Consider the following 26,232-nt stretch of genomic DNA (forward strand, 5'->3'; position numbering starts at 1 on the left):
ACGGGTTAAAAATGTATTGGCTTGCTTAGATATGAGTTTAAAGAAACTAGTTTCCTGGGGCTTCAATAATTCTATCATCACTAAGAATAAATACAGGGTTTATGACATTTGATTACTTTCATATGGCTTTATATGCAAAGGACTTTAACTCCTTAGCCTTCTACATTTGGCAAATATATATATAGGTCATCTTTCTCTAGGACTGTTGTTGGAAGATTTGTTTTTACAAACTTACACATGGGTGCATGATGTTCTACTGTTTTTCTATTTCAACAAAAGAACTGAAATAAAGCCACAAAGCGAATGCTACCAAACATGGGGAATACTAAAGTTTTATAAAAGGTACTGGTGACACACAGATAAATAGGAGATGGTCTCTATTTTCAGTGAGTGCTAAACTTAGTAGCTATCTCAATTATTTCTGAGTAAACAGCCATAAAAGTTGAGCAAATGAAGTGATTTTAAGAGAACTTGCTATGCTTTTAAAAGTAATGATATTCACCGCCATTGGAGAATGGAAACAAGTTAGAGACACCACATGTTGCTTTTATGCCCTCATTTTTGTGCAGCAGCGATATAAATTCAATTTTAAGATAACATAGACTATATAAGACATAATGGTACTGTTAGTCTAAATGTTTTAAGAGAAGACCTATATACCAAGCAATTACTTCCCTTAATTTTTCATGGACAAATAACCCAAAATGTGTTTTTTATTTAAAAAAAAGTTACAGACTAACAAAGACACCAGAAAAATTCTACCTGCTTTTGTAACTTACTGCAGTGAAAAGGCTTTAGAATCAGATGGGAATTTAAATGTCTGCTATTTAAAAGCAGTACGAATGTCGACAAGGAACTTTGTGAGAACTTATACCTCATTTTACAGATGAAGAAACTTACCAGGTAAGGCTGTTCTGAGATTAACAACTATATAAATTGAGGCCTTCAGACTGTAATAATAACCATACCTACAATGCAATCTGATTCCTTCTAGACTTGCCAAGAAAGAAAGAAGGTTCAAGGCAGATAATCCTTAGGATTATCTGCTCTTAGGACTTTTCCCTCCACATGCTACTGGAAAGTACGTTACTAGCACTTTCTCCAACTTCCTATTTTAATTTCCTTCTCCTCTTGCATCTCCCATCTCTCATATCCCAAGATAAAAATATTCTCCCTGAGCTTTCTTAACTACATTTTCCTTAACTGTGTATGCTGATGAATTCTACAGCTCTATATACTTTCCCTATAGGCAGGAAACAGACCTTAGACTTATAGGTCTAAGTCTCAGACCTATACACGCAACTGTAGATTTGATATCTCTACCCAGATGTCACAAACACCTCACTCAAAAATTGCCAAAGTAAGTATGATTCTTTTCCCACCCTGAACTTTCTCCTTATGTCTCCTTAGCCCAGTTTATGGTACCATCTGCCCAGTAGGCCAGGCCAGAAAAACAGTATTTGGAACTCCCTTTAATTCCAATCCCACCTTCATCTGATCAATTAAGACTGATGATGGTATCTTCTCAGTATGACTTGACTCCTCCACCCCATCCTCTTAGTCTATCCATATTAGCTAGCCATCTTTCACGTTAACTCTCACTCACATCACTGCCTCTGGTCAACAGCATCCCCACTTTTCAAAAGTCTACCACTTCCACCACCTCCAAAGATCTAAACCAATCACACTTCCTTGTTTTAAATACCACAAAGATTCCTACATAGAAGAACGCTCAAACTTTACCTTCCGGCCAATTCGACTAAACTTTTGGCCATTTCCCCAAAACATGTCATGACATTTCTTATATCCATAATGCTCTTTTTTCTCATCTCTCTAGTGACTATATCCCTCCCTTAAAACTTACCTCAAAGCACTATTTTTTGAAAAACCTTCACTGATCTCTAGAACAAGTCCTTGAAATGCCTGACAATGTTTTAATTATCATCTTCCTATTTCTGAGATCCTACATCATAGCTGTAATACAATATTCACAGACCTCAAATCATTAGTTGATGAACTGAAAGTTCATGAAAACTATCCAGACTTCCAAGTTAGGTTTTAAATCCACTTCAAATTTCTTAATGGAGGAAAACAAAACACACACAAAACACTTAGGTGAGAAAATTTTTTTAAAAAAGAACTTACTGTTTATTGTTATCAATTACAAAGTTTATTTTATCTCCAGTTTCCAGCTGAACATTCCCTTCGACATCTTCAGGGGTGTAAGTCAGATAAAACACTTCCTGTGAATTAATAAATCATTATCACTATTTTGGCAGGATGCATATTCACTGTATACTGTGATTTACTTACTTAAAAACCTCTTATACTGGCATTTTAAGCCAAATTTCTTAAAATTAAATGCTTTATGACAAGTAAGTTACTTTATTCATGTAAACACACACTTCCCCTCCACGGTGCTGATGACTTCTGCGAGTCCACAGCTGAGCAGCAATCCAACTTCAAAAAGCTTACACACGTGGAAGCATTTGCCCAGAGACTATAGTTACATTTCAAAAAAACCAATTTTATATAAGGCATTCCAAACAAAAAAAGCTGGTGTTAGTGCTTAAAAGAAACCAGAAAAAGATCCCCCCCACAACCCCCAAAAAAGTGATTAAAAGGAACATTTTACCTTAATGTTCTAACTAAGGTCATACTTGGGCAAACTGACACTTGGAAGTCCTATGGAATTTTTCTTTTTAAATTTTTTGATTATGCTGCATTTGAAGCCTCTTAAAAACCAAATTTAAAACTGATTTTAACAATTGCAGCTTACGTTTTCTATTTCGAATTTTAAAGTACGCTTATAGATCACATGGTGGATCAGGCAAAGGTTTAAGAAAAATACACAAGTTTACCCCATTACGTTCGTAGCATACACTCCCTGTTGGACTCTGACCCGGGGCAGCTGGAGATTTACTCTCTAAGTTGTGAGGAACAGCGCACACAACCTACCAGTCAAAAAAAAAAAAATTTCCATTGCTAATCATTTCAGGAGCAGCACTGTGCAATATAAACTGAATTTTAATATCCTCTATACTATACACAGGGATGCATTTTAATATGATCCACAAGAGGATGTCATGCTGCCAAGTTTCAAACTTACAGTATGTAAATTGACTGTAAGCATTGACTCAGGGTTATATGTAAAAACCCAATTGAGTCTTGACCATATTTTTATTTCAGGTCAAGAAATGCCAGTGCTTTTGATTAATTTTAAAATAGTAATCTTTATATACTATAGCTCTCTTTCGTGCAAACTGAGGAGATGGGGAGAATCTTCCTTTTCTAATGTGAAAGATATGCAAATGCAGGGCCCTAAAAAAACAGAAAGCATCAAAGTCACTAACTTGTCCATTCATTCGTTCTTCAGGGAGGATTTCTTGTTTTATCTTCACCAGTTTAACAGCAATGGGTTTCCCAGTCCGCCGGTCCGACGATACTTCAAATTCAACATCATCTAAAATAAAGAATGTGTTATATTTGTTGAACTAATTTTTGCAAAACAATATATTGATTCCAAACTAAACATAGCATTTGAATCGCCTTAGACCAGTGGTTTTCAAAGCGTGGTCCCTGGACCAGCATTAACACCACCTGGGAGCTTAAAAGAAACGCAAATTCTTGGACCTCACTCTAGTCCTAGCCAAAGACAAACTCTGGGGATCAAGTATAGCAATCTGTTTGAACAAGCCTTCCACGTAATTCTGATACACACAAAATGTTTCAGAACCACCATCTTAGGCTAAGATAGCCATGTCTTAATCTTAGTTTTTATGGAAGTTACACATACTAAAAATGAGATTACTTAACAATCATAACCTTTGGCAAGTTTTTTTTTTTAAACTCCTCTGTACCTCAGTTTTCTCATATGTAAAAGGAGAATAATTCTTAACAAACAGGACTGCCATGAGGATTAACCAAAACAATGCTCCTATAGCATGCATCTTGTTAGCTATTATACTCTTTTCTCAAACATGTTTTTAAAAAACGCACAGAGGCCTCATAATTTCAGTCCTTTAGTAAGCCAAACACTTTAATACATAAAAATGATTTTTTTTTTTTTGAGACAGAGTCTCCCTGTCACCCAAGCTGGAGTACAGTGGCACGATCTAGGCTCACTGCAACCTCTACCTCCCGGACTCAAGCGATCCTCCCACCTCAGTCTACTTAGTAGCTGGGACTACAGGCACAAGCCATCTTCCCCAGCTAATTTTTGTATTTTTTGTAGAGATGGGGTTTTGCCATGTTGCCCAGGCTGCAAGCTGGTCTTGAATTCCTGCGCTCAAGCAATCCGCTTGCCCTGGCTTTCTAAATTGCTGGGAATACAGGCATGAGCCACCATGTCAGACCTGTGAAATAATTTGTATGGTGTCAGCCAAAATGAATTTCCATATAATCTAAGAGGTGACATTCTAAGAATTACTTTTTTCAGGTACTACCCCAAATAGTACCTGATAGAATAATAATAAGTAACACTATAACATTATAAAAGTTCAATATTCCTACTGGCTTAAAATCTTACAGGTAAACAGCCATCATTAGGGGGAACAAAGAAATCTTCCAAGCATTTATTGTAAATATAAACAAATATATCTTTTAAGGATTCTGTTGGTTTATACAGATATTCTTCAGTAAACAACACAACTGAAAGTCCAAAATGTTTTTATTTACATAAAACATTTTTTTGAAAAACACTCATGAACAAGTTGATATGCAAGACAAATTTTGTGATTACATTTTTACAAAGGAGAACTGACAAATTACCTCCTACTTTTAAGTCTTGCAGGTTGCCATTATACTGTGAACAGTGGAAGAAAAGTCTAGCTTGACGTTCTGAACACTGAATAAATCCGTAAGAGGTTAACAGTTTTTCAATAACCCCAGTTTCACGCAGTGCTGCTGAAGTACCATTAGGGTACCCATTATGTCCATTGTTGTGGAGAAGGTTTGGATCAAAGCTCATCTGTTTTAAAAACAAAAAGAATATATACGTATCTGCACATTATCTCCATGGCATATTATGTCTGGTTAATAAGTCACTAAATCTTCCATATAAAAAGGCAAAAAAAAAGTAAAATGAAAGGAAGATTATGGACTTTTATTAATGCAGCATTAATTTAGCTAAGAAAACATTTCAGAGGAAACAATTTATTATATTGGGGAACTGCCCCAAATTATGGTAGAATTTCCACTTACCAGACAAAAATAGAATTTCTGGGGTTTACTATTAACATATGACAACTACATCAGTAAATGCTGCCTTTACATAAACTGAAAATTACTAAAACAAATTCAGAACAAGGGTAATTAACATTAAGAGACAGTGACCACTAACTACCAAAGACTCTTAAGAGATTTGGTAACACTATTTTGAAACTTCAGCTGATACCTTAATACAATTTAGTAAGTCATGCATTTGGAAGGCATATTTCAAGTTAGTAAAGATTAACACAATAAAATAAACTTTCTATGCAATACTTAAACTAGAAAATCTCAGAGTAATTCATGCTTAGGTCCTTTAATGAAAGACTATCCAAAATAGCGTATTAGAAAACTTCTGAGACAACAAAACTACAATACAGCAAAAGCATTTCCATTTTAAAAATGCTGAATCATTTCACAGGTACATTTAAAGACATCTTTACCTGAAAGAAACCCTTCATTTTTCACATACTGATGAAATCTAACTATCATTTCTTTCCCATTCTTTAGTGAAACAGGAGCTATTTAAAAGCAATATAACGTTATCTGCCTAGGTCATAAAATACTATCACATTGGATGTTCCATTTTCCTTTCTTTGAGTAAAACAACAAAAACTGTAAGTGAAGCACAAAATAGGACGAAATCCTTAGCAAAGCCTAGGTCTACAATTTACCATAGTAATGACATTTCCAAATCATTACAATTATGTTTTAGACCCTTTCATTGAAAATCTCATTTATAATCAGTATTTCCATTTAAGTGGGATATTGGACATTATTAATAAAAAGGATACATTTTCATTAGGAAAAAAGAGTAACAAATTCTAGAAAGATAAAACAAAAGTAGGAGTCAACGATATGTGTGGTCAAATCAGGTAAATTAAAGCCACCACACCTGTAGGTGGTTACGTTCTAATTCTTCTACACTAGCCACTGTTCTGTGTTTAACATATATTAACTCATTGAACTTTTACAAAAGAAAGTACTGTATTAGCCTCATTTTACCAATGAGAAAACAGACAAGAGAAGTTAAATGACTTGCCAAAGTCAAATAGAAGATTCAAACCAAGAAAATCTGGCTCTAAACCAGGGCTTCTCAAATGAGAAGTTAAAATACAAAATCGGACTCAGTGCGTATAGGGATTTGAGATTTTCCATCTTTATTAAGATCCAAGGTGTTAATAATGCTTCTGATTCTTGGACATACTTTGAGCAAGGCCCTCATCTACTGGGTTATCTTTCAAGACTGAAGTTAAAAAAAATGATTTGGGAAGTTAGAAGGTGAGTCTGCAGGATATTTCAACCAGAATGAGTGGCAATCCTAGGTCATGCTCTTAACACAAAGCAAGGTAAGCTGAGAATGACTGCTTTCCTGACTTACAGATCTCTGATAAGTTGGGGTCCTCTTTTGTTTTTTAGTCCCAGATGAGGTAGAAGATGAAGATAAGGGTAAAGAAAGTGAAGGAGGGGCTGCAGGAGAGGGATGAGGATCTGACGACACAGTAAAAACGTTCTCCATCTCAAACAGCTGTTATAACATAGCATAATGTTGATAACTATGATCAATAACAATTTTGTGCACATTTCACAGTCAACCTTTATATATTTTTAGCTCGGGTTTAGTAAAATATAATTAATCAGATTTCTATCGACATAGGAAATATATAGAATTAACATTACTATAAAAGGTGAAATGTATTTTTTTTTTAAGCCATTAAAACATACGACGATATCAACAATTCTGAAAATGCCACAAGGACTCTTGATGGTTGTTGGAGTGAGACTATTCAGTCCAGTTTCTTTTCAATGCCAATCAACTTTAAATAGAACCTATCATTTTTAGTCACTAGTCTCCCTAAAGTACACTACACACAGATAATCCAATGGGGTGTAGAATAATTGGGACTATTTTTCTGCCCAGAGATAAAAATGAGCTTTTATAAATATTTACTATGTATTTATAGTCTAGGTTTCACCGAGTTGGTATGTCAGATGGTATCATGTATTACTCAGGTATTCTGAGGGAAGAGTGGAGAACTCCATAAGAGGCCGACAGTGAAGTCCTCACTCATTTGCTCTTGCTATATTCCAGTATGGCCGATAAGGAAATACACAAATTTAGTTATCCAGTGTAACTAAACTACCTTCACAAATAGACAGACGAGGCCGGGTACAGTGGCTCACACCTGTAATCACAGCACAGGGAGGCCGAGGTGAGCAGATCACTTGAGGTCAGGAGTTTGGGACCAGCATGGCCAACATGGTAAAAGACTGTCTCTACTAAAAATACAAAATTTAGCCAGACATGGTGGCATGGGTCTGCAGCCCCAGCTACTCAGGAGGTGGAGACACAAGAATTGCTTGAACCCAGGAGGTGGAGGTTGCAGTGAGTCGAAATTGTGCTACTGCACTCCAGTCTGGGCAATACAGCAAGACTCCAACCCAGAAAAACAAAAAAAGCCCAAATAGACAAATGGTTGAAAGATTCCCGCAGAAGAACCTCAGATGGAAGATAAGGCAAGCACATGTAAAGGGCATGGGAATTGACATTTCTATTCCTAGTACTAGTTCTTCAACCTCCACATTAAGAAACCATCTAACGAGATATGACAAGTATGCCAAAAAGTTAAGATCAAGACTATGATATGGATTTATATCAGTTGCAATACAATGCACTAAACGTTGATCCCCTTGATACTAATTCATGGTATTATAAAGCTTTTTAAAATTAAACACTCAAAAACCAGCAATCCAGAACATAGTATTTCTAGCAAGAACAGAACATTTCTGCACAAGTAAACTTTTTATATAATATCCCTCACTCCACATTTTTCCTATTTATTTGTACCACTATGTTTTACAATGCAGACACAAAATTGTAATCACACAATTTATAAATATATACACTTATCGACAATACATGTTTTTAATTGACAAGCAGTATAAAATTACCTTGAGAACCATTATTCTAGATCACTGAGGGACTTTCAAGCTGTGCTTCTTTCATGTTTGTTTATTTAATTATTTACTTTTGAAGACACAGTCTTGCTCTGTCACCCAGGCTGAATTAATTAAGTAATTTATTTTTGAGATGGAGCCTCGTCCTGTCACCCAGCCTGGAGTGCAGTGGTGCGATCTTGGCTCACTGCAACCCCTACCTCCTGGGTTCAAGTGATCCCCCTGCCTCAGCCTCCCAAGTAGCTGGGACTACAGGCATGCGCCACCAAACCCAGCCAATTTTTGTATTTTTAGTAGAGACGGGTTTTCACCATGTTGGCCAGGTTGTTCTCAAACTCCTGACCTCAAGAGATCCGTCCCCTGACCTCAAGAGATCCGTCCCCCGTCGCCGGCGCCCCGGGCCTCCCAAAGTGATGGGATTACAGGCGTGAGCCATTGCACCTGGCCTCATGTTTGGACTATAGTTCTGATTACCATTAAACAAGAACACAATGATATTATCTGAAATATATATGCCTGAAAGCTGCAAAAAATCCATTCTCAAGTCTCCAATCCTGCCACACATCTCTGCAGGTAGGAGATAGAAATACTCTTTTTCTCACCCAAAGGGAGACTGAACCAGAATCAGAAAGCATCAAAGCTAGTTTTCTTTTAAGACTCTAAATTGCTCCCCAACAAGACTGCTGGAATCTGGGCTCTACTGTTTGGGTCTCGTCTCATCCTTATATGCATAACAAAACAGCTGAAAAAGCTGTCCCCTTCTCCCAGAATCTTTGCTGACTAGAGCTCTCTTTCCCTAGCCTTTATCCATTTGGAGGATGCCTTTATTTTATTTTTCCAACGGGAAACGCACCACTCAAACAACTTTATATAACACATGTGACACGTTAATACTTTTCAAAGAATTCCTAATAATTTGGCTAAACTATATTTTTATGGCACTGCAAATATTTCTTCATCAGCACCACCAAAAAACAAGCAAAATGGAAGTTATCACAAAAACAACACATAAAAGTAGAACACAAATGGAAGTAATTTAACAGATCCTTGTTTATAAAAAATTAAAGACACTAACAAAGCTGGTGGTAGGAAGGACCCAATAGGTAAATGTTACTTGGCTTCTTTTTCAAACAGGGGAAAACAAAATTCACAATTTAGTTGCTTGCCTAACAGCATATAAAAATGTATGCAAATGAACCAAGTTTAATGTCTTAAAAAATATTTAAAAACCAGCCAGGCTCAGTGGTTCATGTTTGTAATCCTAGCACTTTGAGAGGCTGAGGTAGCAGATTGCCTGAGCCCAGGAATTTGAGACCAGCCTGGGCACATGGCAAAACGCTGTCTCTACAAAAAATATAAGAATTAGCCAAAATTAGCCGGAGGCCTATAGTCCCAGCTACTCAGGAGGCTGGGGTGGGAGGATCACCCGAGCCCGGTAGGTCAAGTCATGATCCTGACACTGCACTCCAGCCTGGGTGACAGAGTGAGACTCCGTCTCAAAACAAAAACGACGACAATAAAACAAACAAAAACCCCAAAACACACAACACACACACACACACACACACCCCCGGATGTGTATATTTGTAAAATCTTTGCAAGGGAGGAACTTTCTAGATTTGAAATCAATTAAAAAAAAAAAATCACAAGGGACTGATACCTGATTATAGAAAAAGCACAAGCTTTCATACTCAAACCTAGGGGGAAAAGTGTATATACACCAGAGTAGTATTGAAGATTCTAGGCAAATCAGTATAATTAAATTACCAGAATATAAGCTTCTTGAGGGGCATAACTTTCTATTAAAAGCTAAATCCCTAGATTTTAGATTAACAGTGCCTGGCACAGAGCAGGTGCTATGTTGAATTACTGATTAAGTGAGTAAATAAATCATCCTTGAATATCAATCAATCATTAAACTTTAAACACAAAAGCTCAAAACATTAAACATAAAAAAACCTTTGAATTTTTGCAATAAAAAAATTCAGATAAAGCAAATTAATACTTTCATATACCAAATTAGCAAAGATATAAGATTTTAAAATAATGAAAAAGTGAGCTAAGAACAACACATACACTTTTATGGTAGTAAATTGGTACAACATTTAGAAATGCAATTTAGCAACACGTATCAAAATGTGGAGATACTTTTCTTAACAACTGCATTGCAGAAAAGCTCTCCTGGGGAAATCTGAAATGTGAAAAAAGCTTTATGCACAAGTATTCTAACAAACATATTTTTGTAGCAAATTCCTGGAAATAACCTAAAGTCTAACACACTTTATGGTTCAAGACGTCATTGCAACTTATGTAATGCTATGTGCTCATTGGAAAGAATATGTGGAAAATGCTTATTCTGTAATAGGAAATGAAACATCAGATATTTATACAGTATGATTTCAAATGTATTTAAAGACCAGAAAATCTACTTTAATGTTCACAGATGAGAAAACACTTAGCCATCTTAAGGGCACGCTGCTAAAAATGGCAAATGTGGGAACAGAATCCAGTTCTGACTCCATTCTTAACCACTGCCTTATTCATTCAACCACAATTGAGTTCGTACAATGCATCAGCACTATTTTAGGTTCTACTCATATAGTAGGTAACACAACAAACAAATATCTCCAGCCTCATAAAGTTTAGACCTTCTACCCTTTTCTGCATATTTACTTTTAAAACCGAAGAAGTCATTAACAAAATTAGTCCTCCTTTAATAAAAGCAAAACTGGAACAAATCTCAGGTCAAATTTAAACTTCATTTCTAACCCAAGAAATAAACTGAAGTTCCCTGAAGAACATAAAAGTCAAAAGACTGGCTTTCAGCCCTGACTCTGAAGTACTTCTAACATCTCTGGGATTTTGTCCTCAAAAGTAAAGTGGGAGCACCTAACTGGTTTCCAAGTTCCTTTGGGGAGAGGGGGTGGAAATCTATGCTTTGTAATTTATTACAAGATCTAAGTTGTTTTACCCCACTAATCTGGTCTGCTTGGCTTCTACTGATTGTTAAACAATTACTTTAGAAAAGGTAGCCTATTTCACCATAAGATCTTTAGAAAACCACCCTGTATTCTCAAACATACCTCCCCTTGACTTCCACTGTTTCTTTCAATTTTCTTAACACAACCATTTTTCATACTAATTGCGGTCTTCTGGATAGGTTCTAAGTAATTACTCATTAAAGCGCATTTCACGACTATTCTTAACATACCCAACCAATATAAGGTACTGAGTGATTACACCCCTTGATTCTGTAGACTGAAGTTTTATGTATAACTTTGTAAAACTAAAAAATATCCCCATCATTTCTTCACAAATCACATTAGCAAAATCAGGTTTTCTTTCAGTTCCTCTGTAATGGATCATTTGTTCCTAAATAAAAAACTATAACCTAATGCTTTTAAAATGCCTTCTGTTGGTTAATCTAGTATTTCAAATTGGTGACTAATTTTAAATTATCAGACTCTGTGTAGTGTATCTTTTAATCATTCATTCTCCTATCTTAATACCTGTCTCACACAGTTGTTGAGATAGTTAAATGAGTTGCTTCATGTAAAAAGCCTAAAATAAGTGCTTACGTAGCACACAGGTACTCACATAACTACTTATTAGGTCTCTGAAAAAAGCAGGGCAAGGATAGCATCTGGCAGCATACACCTGGAGACTTCTCTAAAATCAGTCTCTTACTAACCTCTTTTAATTGTTATCCATCCAACATTTCTCCATACTGACCATTATGCTATCATGAGCTACTCTGTCAAGTTTTTTATTCACTGGCTCTGGGGTTTTTGCTAGAGATGAAAAGTAAGCTCAACAGTTCCCACATCTGACTGAAAAATCAGGACACTGACAGTTTCTGTCATAGGTCTCTATTTGACTACTATCACACACCTAGTAACTAGCACCTTAGCAACTGCCAAGTAATCCTGTTACTTTCTCACTCATCTGGGGCTTCGGTTTTCTCTGCTTTGCTATGTTTCAAGTATGAAAATTATTGCATTCAGCAGAAAAAAACTAGGAGCATGACAGGAATTTTCTAGTTTTGCTTTCCTCTTGTCTGTCACCTTTAGACTACCTGGATCAAATCATTCACCAAACAATTCAGGTCTATTTTCACATGTCAAACAAATGTTTTACAGTCCTTGTTCTTTCTTGCCATTTTATGGCTAATTCTACCCTTCCATATGTATTTGTTCCTAATTATGTATTATTTTTACTGACTTTACAAAACCCCCCTTTAAAATCTGGGGGTTCCATTGCATTACCAAATCTGTTTCCTTAGGTGTGTGTCCCCTTTCACTGAACTATTTCACAACTGTACAACCACGGCCATGTTTTACTGCTAAAAATCTTCATCCCAATTGTGGTTTCTTTGTAACTATGTAAACATGTAATTTTTAGACAGCTATGGATACATTTATATATTAAAATGTTCATGTAGTAAACTAATATTCGGAATACAAAGATTACGCTAAACAAAAAGCATTTCTTTAAATCTATTTCTATAAATCACGTCAATGAAATGAAAGCCTTAATATCTAATCTTGCCAGGCACAGTGGCTCACAAGGTCAGGAGTTCGAGATCAGCCTGGCCAACATGGTGAAACCCCGTCTCTACTAAAAACACAAAAAATCAGCCAGGTGTGGTGATGCACGCCTGTAATCCAGCCTGGGCAACAGAGCAAGACTCGTCTCAAAAAAAAAAAAAAAAAAAAATCTAATCTTTTATCCTTCAGAACATAAAATTGTGGTTTCAATTTGTGTTAATCTTCCTTAGCTAATCCAACGGAATCCATAACAACTAGTCCAAAACTCTAAAATTATTCTTTAAAAATCAGCTAAGGTAAGAAGAAACAAATAGAAAAACTAAATGGTACAGTTACCTTAAAATTAAATAACTGTCTGTTTATGAGACATAGATAGTATTACTAGTTTTTAGTTAAGGAATATTCTAGTGCACAGTAAGGTCATCAACACTATTACATAATCCTTCAATAAATTGGAAATAAAGTCCTAAGTGCTTCTTGAAATAGCAGTGAAGCTTTTGTAACTGCACAACTTACTTTCATTCTTCATTTTATTTGACCTCTGTAGCATTTAAAAAAATGTTTACCATTGACTTCTTGAAATTATCTTTGGTGCTTCTTCCTGACTTCTACTTCTTTGCTCTCTTCATTGGTGCTTCTTCCTTTATTACCTATAATCTGATGACTTCTTTCTGAATTCCTTTATGTCTACTAACTTTAGAAAATCTGGAAACTAAAGATTAAAGAGGAAAATTGCTCTTCATAAGCCAACCTTCAAAGTTAACCACTGTTTAATATTCTGTACTAGCGTATTTCCTTCAACTTCAGATTGCTAATGACCTCAATAGATTTCCACTATATATTTTAATATCAGTAAGTTACTACGCTAACTTCCCTATTCCTATGAACAATGGTTTCTAGCTTGGACAACTGGATTTGATAAAGTCATTCCCTCTACATTTACCTTCAGAATCAACTGGTCTCCAAGTCCTCACTTCTATCATCAGAACATTCAGCATCTACCTTTTTCTCTACCTAAACCTTAGCTTTTATCTTCCTTATACTCGATCCACTGCTTTTGACAGATTTTCCCATCCTCAGCCTTTCCCTCAAAAGTGTCACCATTTGTCTTTTAAAGGTACACTTCTGAATATTACTTTAAAATGTGAAGCAATAAAGCTATCTTACTTTTGGGGGGAAAACCCATTAAGCCTTTGCTTACAGACATCTGATGGCTCTCCTAGAGAATAAAGACAAATGTATTGGGCCAAGCCTCCAGCAAACTTCCCTTTCGTAACTCTCCCCACAAAATTGTATTCTCTACTTTGTTCATAATGAACAACTTAATATATACCATGTGCTTTCAGGTCTCCCTGAATCTGCTAATTCTGTTGTCTCTATACCTCTACCAATGTCTCTTCTCCCTCTTAACAAGGTACTACTCACCTTCAAATATCCTTTCTCTGTAGGCTTTCTTTACCCTCCTCCTTACCTTCAAGGGAACAGCTTCAGTTACATTCTTAATATTTTACGAATATCTTTTAGCCTATATTAAACTGTGATCCTGTGTAACAAATCGTCCTGTATTGCAGGTCCACTAATATCTTATTCACTCATTATATTTCAGCACTAGCAATGCCTAACAATACAGCAGGCATGTCAACCATTCTTTCACAAATATGCACTGTATACCATTCATAAATATGCACTGTAAATGTAGGTATGGATATAAACCAAGGTTCTTCCCTCAAGAAGCTAACATTGAAGAGAGAGAAACAGATGTCAGTAACAAATATCACCAAAGTTTCACAGACCCTCGTGGAAAGACTGCAATGCATTCTTATTTGAAATCCTAACTTCTAAATAGTACAGACAGAGCTTCTCTAAGAGACCAGTAAGTCGAGAGATCAGCATGTATTAATATAATCTGGTGTGAAAAATCTGTTTTGACCATAAACACTGTCCTTATCTAGAGATAGTGTTGATATTTCACACTAGTTGAGAATAGAAAAACTGTCTTCTGAATACCTTTAGAAAAGAACAAATAAAGATTTTATATTTGACCAAATAATCAGGAAATCCAGAATTATGGAACTGATTCTTAATAGGAAATTACAAACCTACCTCGCAGTGATAATCGAATATTGCACTTTCAGTAGTATTTGCTGATTCTTCTTTTCAGCACACGTTTCAAAGGATGAAAGTTGCTAGTATTAAAAAAAAGAGCGAGAGAAAATGATCTACCAAGCTAATAAAGAATACAACTGCTGCTGTACCGGGCAATCTCACAGTACAGCACTGAAGAAAACAAAGACTACTAGCAGCGTTGGGAAGTGCTCTTTCAAAGCTGTTGAGTAGGCACAAACTTCTTGTTTCAGATCAAGTGTTGTGTCTTCAACTTAAGTGTACTCTTCTTTGGTCTTGTTAGTTGTTACGAGGTTTGTTCCTTGCCTGATCTGAACTTGAAGCAGCAGTTTCAGGTGGTAAAGTCTGTTCTGTTACACTTCATACTAGAGGTAAAAAATGAAGACATTAAGTATAACATATATAAAATAATCAGGGACAGTGGGTGAGAAGAGGGACGAACTCATTTCATTAACTTAGAATCATAGGTCATGCAAGTAATACAGAAAACCTGGAAGCATGCTCATTTGATGTTATTTGGAGCAATCTCTCAAGTACTAACAACTACCTCCTTTGGTATCTCATACCCAAGACCTCAAATTATTCCATAGTCTTTATTGACCTCTTCCCCCAAATAAGCTCAGTTACATGGCATAATATTTAATTTAGTGCAAGTATTTTATAATGATCTAGCTCTGTGGAAAACATAAAAGAAGTTCCTGCCATGAAGGCATAGACAATCTTGCTGAGAACACAAGATTTATACATGAAAAAAAACCAGAGTATAGGACAAAAACGCCAAAAATTATTTTGCTCAATTAGCATCTAGATATCTATTATGTCACAGACTATCTAGAAATATTATTGTTTATCCAGAACTGCATGTGCATCAAAGCAACATGGCAAGTATAGAGAAAGCTTTTAAATAAGTGGAATTTGAACTGAATCTGGAAAATCAGGCAAATAGCTGAGTGTTCTAGGCATGAAATAGCACGTAAGTCAAGCTAAAATATGCCACTAAATTCTAAGTTTCTTGAGAGAAGCAACCATGCATTCTATGATTTTCTAAGCCCGGCATCAATGAAATCTTCTGCATGAATGCCCGTGGCAACAGTGTGGCTTGTTGTTTCAGAGGAAAATCAACAGGCTAGCCTGGAGAACAGAGAACTGGGCTGAAGTGAAATAGGATATGTAGTGTGACAGGTGTAGTGAAACCAGATTATGAAGCATTTCAACTTGATATAACAGGAAACAGTGCCTTAGTTTTTTATGAAAGTGGTATTAAGTCTTGAAATCCTATAGGAGATGACTTAGTGAGCAAATAGAAATCTCATTTGCACTGCTGCAGTAAATAGATGAGAAATGTCTATAGAAGAGAAATAAAATGTATTTGTCAGTAAAAATTACATTTCTGCTTTATATTAGCTATAAAATAAACAACTATTTTGCACTGAATCCAAAGTTAACCAAATGGCGTTAACGAAAATTATTTCTACAGGGAGAAGAAAAAGGTGGACATGCTGAGAAATGGATAATATATCTGAAAACACCAGAAGAATGATTATCAGGTGAGAGATCAGAGCTGATGAAACAGCTCAGACCAGAAGAGCGTAACCTCAATCACTGGTACTAGTAAATACCATGAACAAGTTATTTAATCTCTCTAGGTTTCACTTTCCTCACATGCAAAATAAAAACTCAATAATAGCTGATCTGGCCATTTTCTATTATCTAACATCCCATGACTTTATATTGTTCCTTCAAACATCAAATGTTACATACACTTGTCTGATCTTTCAACTTTATATCATTCTATTACCCAGACTAGATATATGTCTGAGGGTAATGGTGCTCAAATACTTGGGAAGCTTTAAAAAAAAAAAAAAAAAAAACCCCTATGCCCAGCCCCCACTCAGAGGAATATAACTGGTCTGAGGTAGGGCCACTTTAACTATCTTGATTCTTCCCCTCTCCATCGCCATACCCAATGTTGCAAGTTGTGTTAGTATTTCCCTCACCATATCGTTTGTATCCATCTCTTGTCCTACTAAATGACGTATTTTAGCTCAGGTGTCTAATATATCCGCCAAATTCCAGTGTACACACTTTCCATTTTCTGTCACATACCACCACCAGACTATCAAAAAACTTGAATTTTGGCCAGGTGAGCTGGCTCACGCCTGTAATCCCAGCACTTTGGGAGGCCTTGGCAGGAGGATTGCTTGAGCCCAGGAGCTCAAGACCAGCCCGAGCAACGTGGAGAAACCCCATCTCTACTAAATATACAAAAAATTAGCCAGGCATGGTGGTATACGCCTGGAGTCTCAGCTACTGAGGACTGGGAAGTCAAGGCTGCAGAGACCAGGACAGAGACACAGCACTCCAGCCTGGGCAACAGATCAGAACCTTGTCTCAAAAAACAAAACAAAAACCCTCCAATTTCACTTCTCATCTCCCCTATCAAACATCTTCAGTTATTTTTCCACCACTCTAGATGGGAAGTTTTTAATCCTGGCTATCCACCGCCCCCAGCAACCTTAAACAAACAAACAAAAATAAACAAAATCAAAGCCTGAGTCCCATACAAAGATTCTAAATTTAACTACACTAGGTTAGGTGCCAGGCATTGTTATCTCCCCCCATCCCCCAGCCACAAATCTGCCCCAAGTGTTTCTGACTTCCAACCAAAATTAAGAACTACTATTCCAGGTGTCTCCATTCTACCTCCCATTCATACTCTCTACTGTGCTCCAGTTCTCCCAGAAGTCCATTACCTTGCCTAATCCTTAAACACAACTCTTGGGAAATTCCTGAATTCTAGCCACCTTTGTTTATATGGGTCTTCCCACAAAAAAATACTGTTGTGATCTTCAAGGTGACAAAAAGCCTTTCTTGACCATTCTAGCAGACTCATTAATTCCTATTAAAGAATGGGGCAGTAACATCCACTGCCTGCATCAAGCAATTTGCGGCAAGTGGTACCAAGCAATTTCTGTACTTTGTTTACTTCATGTTTTTATGTATCTTGTTCCTCCAATTCTATTTCAAATTTCTGAGAGGTAAACTCAAATTTCTTTATCACAGCCTCCTTTAGCACCTAATACAGTGCTGCCATAAACAACCAAAGGAAAAAGGTAGTTAATCCTTAATAAGCAAAAGGACACCACAATTCAAGTGTAAACAGTTATACCACCTTTAATTGTATGAAGTTTTAATTATCCAATCAAGAAATAATCTCTTCTTTAAAAAATACGGACTGTGTATATTGGTTTTATCTTAATACTTTAGGTCTATTAATGAACCCAAAGAACTCAAGACGGAGAAAGCAAGTTATCTTGAAAAACTTGAACTGGATTAATCCAGTCTAGGTTGTTGTATTACATTAAGAACTGTCAATTCCAAGATACAGTAACACAAAAAGATTTCTGGAACCGAAACTCTGGAGTATTGCAGGGCCATTCTTAGGCACTAATGAGGTCTATTAGGAGCTACTAAAGCTCAAACGAACCCACCAACAGTCATGAATAATTTACTGGCCGAATTAACATCTTCACAACTTCTGCAGTTAAATAAATGTTTTTCAATTAAATTAACACCTACTGAAGAACTTCAAGGTATTGCTCAGGCATTTTAATATAAATGGCTATCCACTCATGCCCAGATTAACATTAATTGGTGCTACTAACCAACTCTTTTGCCTTAACCCTAGGAACGTAAGTGCATCTCCTCCATCCACCTAAAAGCTTGAAACTTAAGTCACACGGAACACTGGGTATTGGGCTGGGGCGGTGGCTCTCGCTTGTAATCCCCAGCACTGTGGCAGGACGGGGTGGGAGGACTGCTTGAGACCAGCCTGGGCAACATGGTGAGACGCTGTCTCTACAAACAATTTTAGAAACAAAAAATAAATTCACTGGGTGTGGTGGCACGCACCTGTAGTCCCAGCTACTCGGGAGGCTGAGGCAAGAGGATCGCTTAAGTCCAGGAGTTTGAGGCTGCAGTGAGCTGATTGTGCCACTGCACTCTTCCCTGGGCGACAGTGAGACGCTGACTCAAAAAAATCACCCCCACAAACCCACCATAGGGTACCAATAAAAACACTAGTGAACAATTTAAATGTGTATCTGAGAATCTCCCTGAGTGCTAAGTAATCAACTCCTTTTCCCTTTGCTCAGCATGGAAATAGTAGTATTACTTAATCACTGCAATTTCCACTTCTCGGGTTGATTCCCTGCCTCAGCCTCCCGAGTAGCTGGAATTACAGGCGTGTACCACCACGCCTGGTTGGCTAATTTTTGCATTTTTAGCAGAGAGGGTTTCACCATGTTGGCCAGGCTGGTCTCAAACTGACCTCAAGTGACCCACCCGCCTCAGACTCCCAAAGTGCTGGGATTACAGGTGCGAGTCACCCCACCTGGCCACCACCTGTTTTATTTCATGTCTTCCTCAGTTGGCTGTTTTACCTCAAAGGCCTAGCATAAGCCATGACATAGTAGGCACTAAATCAAGAGGTTAAACTAACACATTTATGTGGTAAGTAATCCATCTAAAATGTATCACACTACCTAGTTTATTATTTTGACAAATTATTTTGAAAGTATGGGCAGCACTGACTTTGGGAAAAGTTAATAAAAGGCTAAGCCAGTCTACAAAAGTCTGCTCACCTAACCCACTTCCTTCAGGCAGTATCTTCTTTTAGGCGGGAAAAACAAAGACCCAAATAGGTAGCATAGGACTGAAAAGTTTCTCTATTGCCTGACATTTCATTGAGCACCACAGTTTATAACTGAAGTGCTTAATAGGTCTTAATTCATTTTCACTTTAGGATCTAAGGTAAATGATAAAGTCTAGATAATTAACCAACCTAAGTCACCTGTTGAGTAAAAAAATAAACTCAAACCGACTCAGCTATCTTTTTGTATCTGTTTAGTAGTAACAACTGTGCTGGATTAATTATCTAAACAGCTACTGAGATATTTAAAACTATCTATCACTTAACTGCTTATACATACACCCAGAAGTCTAATACTTTTAAGCAGGACAAATGGTAGTGTGGGAAGATGCTGAAGAAACACTCTAGACACATCAGAAAACAACACAGACCAGCAGTGTCCAACAGAAATACAGTGCAAACCACATGTGTAATTTTAATTCTAGTAACCATATTACAGTCAAAAGAAACAGAAGGAATTTTAATTAAATATCTTAGTTAACCAATTATATCCAAAATGTTATTCTCTACAGAATCAATGTAAAAAATTGACACTTTTACATTCCTTGAAATCCAATGTTATTATACAATCACAGCACATTTCAATTCAAACTAGCCACACTTCAAGTGCACAACAGCCACACGTGGCTGGCAGCTACCATGTTCCACAGAGTAGGTATAAACTGAGCAGGGGTCTAAAAAAGCACTATTGTGCCAATTAGCAACAGGAAGTAAATGTAAGGGTCTTGAGCAAAGATTTTCACTAATAAAAGTAGGCAGTATCTAGCACAGAAGCTTGTTGTTACTAAACTGGAGAAACAGAAATGCAAATAACTGGTTAGGTACTGATTGTAGCTGCAAATCAACGGATAGCTTACATGTGCAACATATGGCAACTGATAATTTTCAGTCACACAGTTTTACCTCAGCATAAAAGGACATTAAAATATTAAAAAGTTTTGTGTTCTTTTTAACTAGGTACCCACACATGCAAGTGGAAAACATTCTAATATCAAAACAAAGGAATTTTTAAAATCCTGACTGGGCAGAAGGGTTTAACAGCAAGTCACTCTCACCCATAGTAGTTTCACCACTTAAGACAGTCTAGCTATTAAAGCTTACAAAATAGATCTCAAAGTGCTTCCTCTTCTGTTTTCTGCAAAGACAAAGCTAAGAAGAAAGCACATCAATTCTTTGTGTTTAACAAGATCAAGATATTTATCTCATTTTGCAATACAGTCCTGAAATGCAATTCCTCAAAAATCTGTCCAAGAGAACATCGGTCCAAAATTTCCATGTTTTAACTACCTTGTCGAAAGTATGGCTCTCACAACAGTTTCAATAGACTTAGTGCCACTGAACTCTACAATAAAAAACATTGGAACACTAAATGTTATGTATATACTCCAGCATAATTTGATATTTTAGCATTTTGTTTGTATAAAACAAAAATCGATGGCCCTACACGATGTGTCTTCGCGGGGGGGAGGGAAAAATAAGGGTAGGGGATAAAGCCGGACTGCACATCAGCTTTCACACTTTCAATTTTGATTTGCTAGGACTTCACCAGATTTTCACCCACACTCGCTAAAGGTCATACTTAAGTCAGAACTTACTCACAAAAAAAGAAAACCTATCTTCTGTGCCTCAAATACTTTAGTTTTCAACTCAGCTGCTATAAATACTCATCTCGATGGTAAACATCCAGAACAGCTGCAAAACCAAACTATTAGCTTCTCTTTTATTTTAGTCCCAGGGCTAAAACGAAACAAAAAGAAAGCCCAATATTTATCTAGGTTTTATGACTCAGGTATATGCCTATTCAAGTATACAAACCCCCTCCTTACCCACACCAAGGATATACATTATTGGATATCAATACCAAAATAAAATCAAGGTATGTATTACAGTGCCCCTCAATGTAGTATCAAGAATGTTTGCCTTTACTCAAAATGAAAATTACTCAGCATTTTAGAAAAGTGTAGCTTGTATTTGTGGGTTACAATTTGAAACCTACATTTTAAAAAAGTAGGTTAGTAGCAGTGGCTGAGAACTGCCAGCTCATACCAGCCTGATGAAAATTTAAGCCTCTCAAAAAGATTTAACTACCACAGTGCCTTTGAGCATTCTCCCTCTCCGCCCTGCCTCCCAACTGTTTAAAGAGCGCCACATTCTTTTACTCATTTAAGGTGCAAAACACGAAAATTAACTTGCCTAACAACGTTCAGATTTTCTTTGCAGATTGAAGCCTGTTTCAGGGAGTGTTCTCTGCTTCACCTGTGAGTTAAACAAGACGGCCGCCATCTGGGTGTTTCTAAGGGAAAACCTTAAAGCAAAAGAACCTTGGCACTAAGATTTCGTATTGATAAAACATCATGGTAAAAATTTGAAGCTGTCTCCCACGGGGGAACTTCAAAAAATTCTACATACAATGACGAAGCCAGGCAGTTCATTGCACAATGTGGGCCAGGCGCTGGCACCATCAGAGCTAGAGGAGGTGGAAGGGAGGACACTACTGAGCTTTCAAGGCGCACGCCCTTTCCTCAAGATAGAGGGGTGGGAGCCACGTGCCTAAAAGATTAGGGACTGGTTCCCTTTCCCAAGAAGCCGAAGGGGAGACAATGCGGGGAAGGTTGGGTGCTGAGACCCTGCTCTAGGTGACTGGAGTAACGATGTCAATTCCGCCACGCTGCTGTACCAGATGTGGCTGGGGAAAGCTGTCTTTAAGCACTACCCCTAAATATCTAGATGGAGCGGGGTCTCAGTCTATACACAAAGAAGGCGCCACTGCCGCACTGCGCTCTAGTACCGGTAGTCAGATTCCCAAGCAGGTAACGGCCAGCAAACTATAGGGTCCAGAGTCAAAGCAGGCCCCTCTTCTCGGTCTCAGGCTCTTCCAACCTCACACAAAGGACCGCGCCACCACCCCCTCGCCCCGCCCGCCGGGACATGTAGTTCCCATTTCCCCAGCCAAGCGGCAGATGGGGAAGCCGCCAGACTACAGCTCCCAGCAGCCTCCGCGCCCGAGCCCCGCACCCTATGCCTCCATCTTGGCTGCGGTCGGAGCCTCCATTTTCGCTCCCTCCCCCCACTTTAGTCACCACCACCACTACCAAAACGCGCAGCCGGCTGGCCTCGACTCCTGGTTTCAGCTCTGCGACCTGACGTGAGGCCCAGGCAGTTGAACGGGAGACGTATGAAAAAGCTCAGGGCAGGGAACTGGGGTGCATTCTTCCCCACCTAGAGCTCTACGAGTGCCCACCTTGACTCAGAAAGCTTTCCCCTTAGCCTTGGTCTTATTCTCAGCCCTTCCCCTGGGTTTTTGCTACCCCCAGTTGGACCCTGAGGTCGTACTCACCCCAACAGCTCAGCGCCCCCTCTCCAGCGCCGCCATAAGCAGCACGGCCCGGTACGTAGGAATAAATCTCGCTTCTCTCGCGAGAGTTGCGCGCTCCGAGCTCGTGCACGAGAAGGGGCGGAGTGAAGCGTACTCTCAATACGCTTGCGCAGCAGGGCTGAGTGACGCCAAGCAGTTTGCTGCACTTAACCACAACCAACATGGTGGCTGCATTCCCTTACATTCCTTCTTGGGTGTGATGCGGGAAGCAATCTGGGTGTTTACTGACTCCTCCTGGACACTACGGGTGGCGGGTAGCTTTAGGCGTCTCTAGTCTTTGAGCGTTTGAATACGTTTTAGCCCACAATAATGGGGTAAACTTTGAAGGCGAACAATTCTGAGGGCATATCCAGGAGTCATAAAAAATGATTTATCTTTTCGCAGCAAAAATCCGGAAGGGCCTCACACTCGTTTCTTCTCATAGTGCAAGCATTCTTTTTTACATCTACTGCATTAGACGAATTTCATTAGTATAGAGTCAGTTTTTTAGCAAGGTAATTTGGAAATCTAAATGAGACCTTTGTTTTCCACGAACAACATTGCAACAGATGCACAAGAGTGAGCAAGGCTGCATAATCACTAAACAAAATGAAACAAATTCAGTCAACTGACCTTTCAAGTTACCAAAGATATTCCTGTTGTGTCAGGTAATCAAAGAAGGTGAATCAGTAATTAAAAGGTTGAAATAAGAGCAAAGAGATGATTCATCCAATGGGGGAAGAGGGAAGGAGGAAAATGGGTAATTATGACCACAGGAAGTTCAATGGATTATCCCCTGTCAGACAGTACAGCATGCTCCTCTGGTGAGAGGAATGCTTTTCCCAGATTCAGTGCTTCTATTTTCACAGATTCACTGGCTCTCTCACTTGACAGTATTGGATAAATAATGAGCAGCCAGTCTCCTGAGTACTCTCCTACCCACTTTTTGCTTACAACACATTTATTTGACATGTTGTATGTGTAATCACTGGGAAGTGTACAGTTGTAAAGAAAATCGGATATAGTCTTGTCCTCAAGGAACTTTTAGTCTAGCATCATTAATGATCACAAAAATAAATCCAAACGTACACACTGGAATAAGTGCAATGAAGGAAAGATAACCTTCAATTCAAACCTCTTGAATTCTAAGAGGAGGCCGTGTCCCATTTCTGTTTAAAAATTTCTCTCCACCTTTGTTGCTGGTGTCCGGTCCCATGAATAACACCTCAAAAGTGCCCCTTTGCTCTCTCTGATGCCTTTCCACGCTTTCCTAAGCACAAATATTTGCTTCATTTTCAATGCTTTCATAGCTCACTCTATTGTAATTATTAGTTTTTAGTAGGTAGTAATACTCCAGCACAGAGCTTATGACATTCATCTTTGCATCCCTAGTTGCTGACAGTGCCTGGTCTCGACAACTCTCAAAAGTTTGTTGAATAAATAGCACTGGACAACAGTATGATAAATTGTTAGAGATTGGAATGTATTTCTGGGAAAGTACAGAATGTAAACTTTTTTTTTTTTTCAGATGGAGTTTCACTCTTGTTGCCTAGGCTGGAGTGTGATGGCATGATCTTGGCTCACTGCAACCTCCGCCTTCTGGGTTCAAGCAATTCTCCTGCCTCAGACTCCTGAGTAGCTGGGATTACAGGCGCACACCACTACACCCAGCTAATTTTTGTATTTTTAGTAGAGACGCGGTTTCACCATGTTGGTCAGGCTAGTCTTGAGCTCCAGATCTCGTGATCCACCCGCCTTGGCCTCCCAAAGTGCTGGGATTACAGGCGTGAGCCACCGTACCAGACCTAATTTTGCATTTTTAGTAGAGATGGAGTTTCTCCATGTTGGTCAGGCTGGTCTACAACTCTCTGCCTCAGGTGATTCGCCCACCTCGGCCTCCCAGAGTGCTGGGATTACAGGCATGAGCCACTACGCCTGGCCCAGAATGTAAATATTTCAAACTAGCTGTTTTTTTTACTTCACTCAGTTCTTAAATCAAGATCTCCCCTTCCTGCAATACAGCTGGTCTGTGTATTCTAATCAAATGTTATAGAGAAACTGTACCAGGCTCTTGCACTAGATATGAGGTCATGTGAAACTAATTAGGCAATTAGGTAATTCTACTTTTAGCATACATTCTCAAATATCACAGCAATAGAAAATGTAAAAAAAAAAGTCTCACTAAATTCTATCAAAACAATTACTGTTAATAAGAAAGGATAAAGCCTTGATTTCTACCATTACACATAACTTCTGAAAACCTTCTTTAATTATATGATCATTTCATCATCGTCATTCTGAATATATCACAATTGCCTTTAAATTCCTTTAAATTCCTCCTTGTTCCAAAATTAATATCGATTTACATTTAACACAAAATGCAAATCTGTATAAACCCAGAAATATACACTTTAGCTTCTAATGCATTAAAGAAAGTAACAGGTGGAGCAATTTGATGTAAATCACAAGTGAAAATGATTTACTCTTTCTACAAGTAAAACCCATAAATAGAGGTAGGTTTCATTGTTAGATCACTACATAATGATTTTTTTTCAGATGAATTTTGAAGTCAAATCAAAAACTGAAAAATTGTGGTTATCTTTTTATTTTTTTTTAATTAAATCAGAAACTTGTTAAATCACTGGAAAACCATCTCCTATGCAACAGGGTGACATGGATTTTGGGAAGATAGTCTGTTAAGGAACCATCAGAAAAAAAATTTCAGAAATTATTTTTAGTTATTCATCATACTTTTCTACTCTTACTTAGACAATGAAATTGATAACGGTTGTGTGCTTTTTTTCCCTCTACAATAATAAATAAGCACATTATCTCTGAAGTCTACTTTAGAATCAAAAGTAAACATTTCTTACAGTTTGCAAGGTTTTCTTGAGCAGTGGTGGGTGAGATTTTTGTCATTTCTCTGTCAAATGAGAAAAATTCAGTCAATGTAGAGCTGTTTTAAAAAATTAAATAAGGCTACATTTATTCTAGGTTTTAAGAGTTGTTTTTATTCTGACATGTCCTCCCTGTTTAGAAAAACTAAAGAGGATCTTCTTTTTTAAAATTATGATAGGCTGGGCACGGTGGCTCACAACTGTAATCCCAGACTTTAGAAGCCGAGATGGGAGGATCACTTGAGCTCAGGAGTTCTAGACCAGCCTGGGCAATGTGGCGAACCCCCGTCTTTACAAAAAAATTAAAAATTAGCCACGCGTGGTGATGCGTGTGTGGTCCCAGCTATTCAGGAGGCTGAGATGGGAAGATTGCTTAAGCCTGGGAGGTCATGGCTGCAGTGAGTCATAATCATGCTATTGCACTTCAGCCTG

The 26,232-nt window shown here is 37.9% G+C and overlaps 1 protein-coding gene across 6 annotated transcripts in view; it reads right to left on the reverse strand.

Annotated features, from left to right (window-relative positions):
* Nucleotides 1–23,016, reverse strand: part of CSDE1 (cold shock domain containing E1, RNA-binding) — a 40,024-nt gene extending 17,008 nt beyond the window's left edge. Inside the window, exons 1-7 of one of the 6 annotated variants that reach the window (XM_012000803.1) lie at nucleotides 22,886–23,011; nucleotides 14,817–15,202; nucleotides 6,590–6,736; nucleotides 4,771–4,969; nucleotides 3,354–3,463; nucleotides 2,862–2,954; nucleotides 2,146–2,243 (exon numbers count right to left, since the gene is read on the reverse strand). In XM_012000803.1, the coding sequence (XP_011856193.1) occupies nucleotides 2,146–2,243; nucleotides 2,862–2,954; nucleotides 3,354–3,463; nucleotides 4,771–4,969; nucleotides 6,590–6,727 (638 nt within the window). In that variant the 5' untranslated portion in view covers nucleotides 6,728–6,736; nucleotides 14,817–15,202; nucleotides 22,886–23,011. Of the gene's footprint in view, nucleotides 1–2,145; nucleotides 2,244–2,861; nucleotides 2,955–3,353; nucleotides 3,464–4,770; nucleotides 4,970–6,589; nucleotides 6,737–14,816; nucleotides 15,203–22,885 lie in introns of all 6 variants that reach the window. The other 5 variants (XM_012000805.1, XM_012000804.1, XM_012000807.1 and 2 more) reach the window with 5 other exon arrangements.
* Between the last annotated feature and the right edge of the window lie 3,216 nt (nucleotides 23,017–26,232).

This window comes from Mandrillus leucophaeus, unplaced genomic scaffold (genome assembly GCF_000951045.1).
Source record: "Mandrillus leucophaeus isolate KB7577 unplaced genomic scaffold, Mleu.le_1.0 Scaffold64, whole genome shotgun sequence".
Classification (NCBI taxonomy): Eukaryota; Metazoa; Chordata; class Mammalia; order Primates; family Cercopithecidae; genus Mandrillus; species Mandrillus leucophaeus.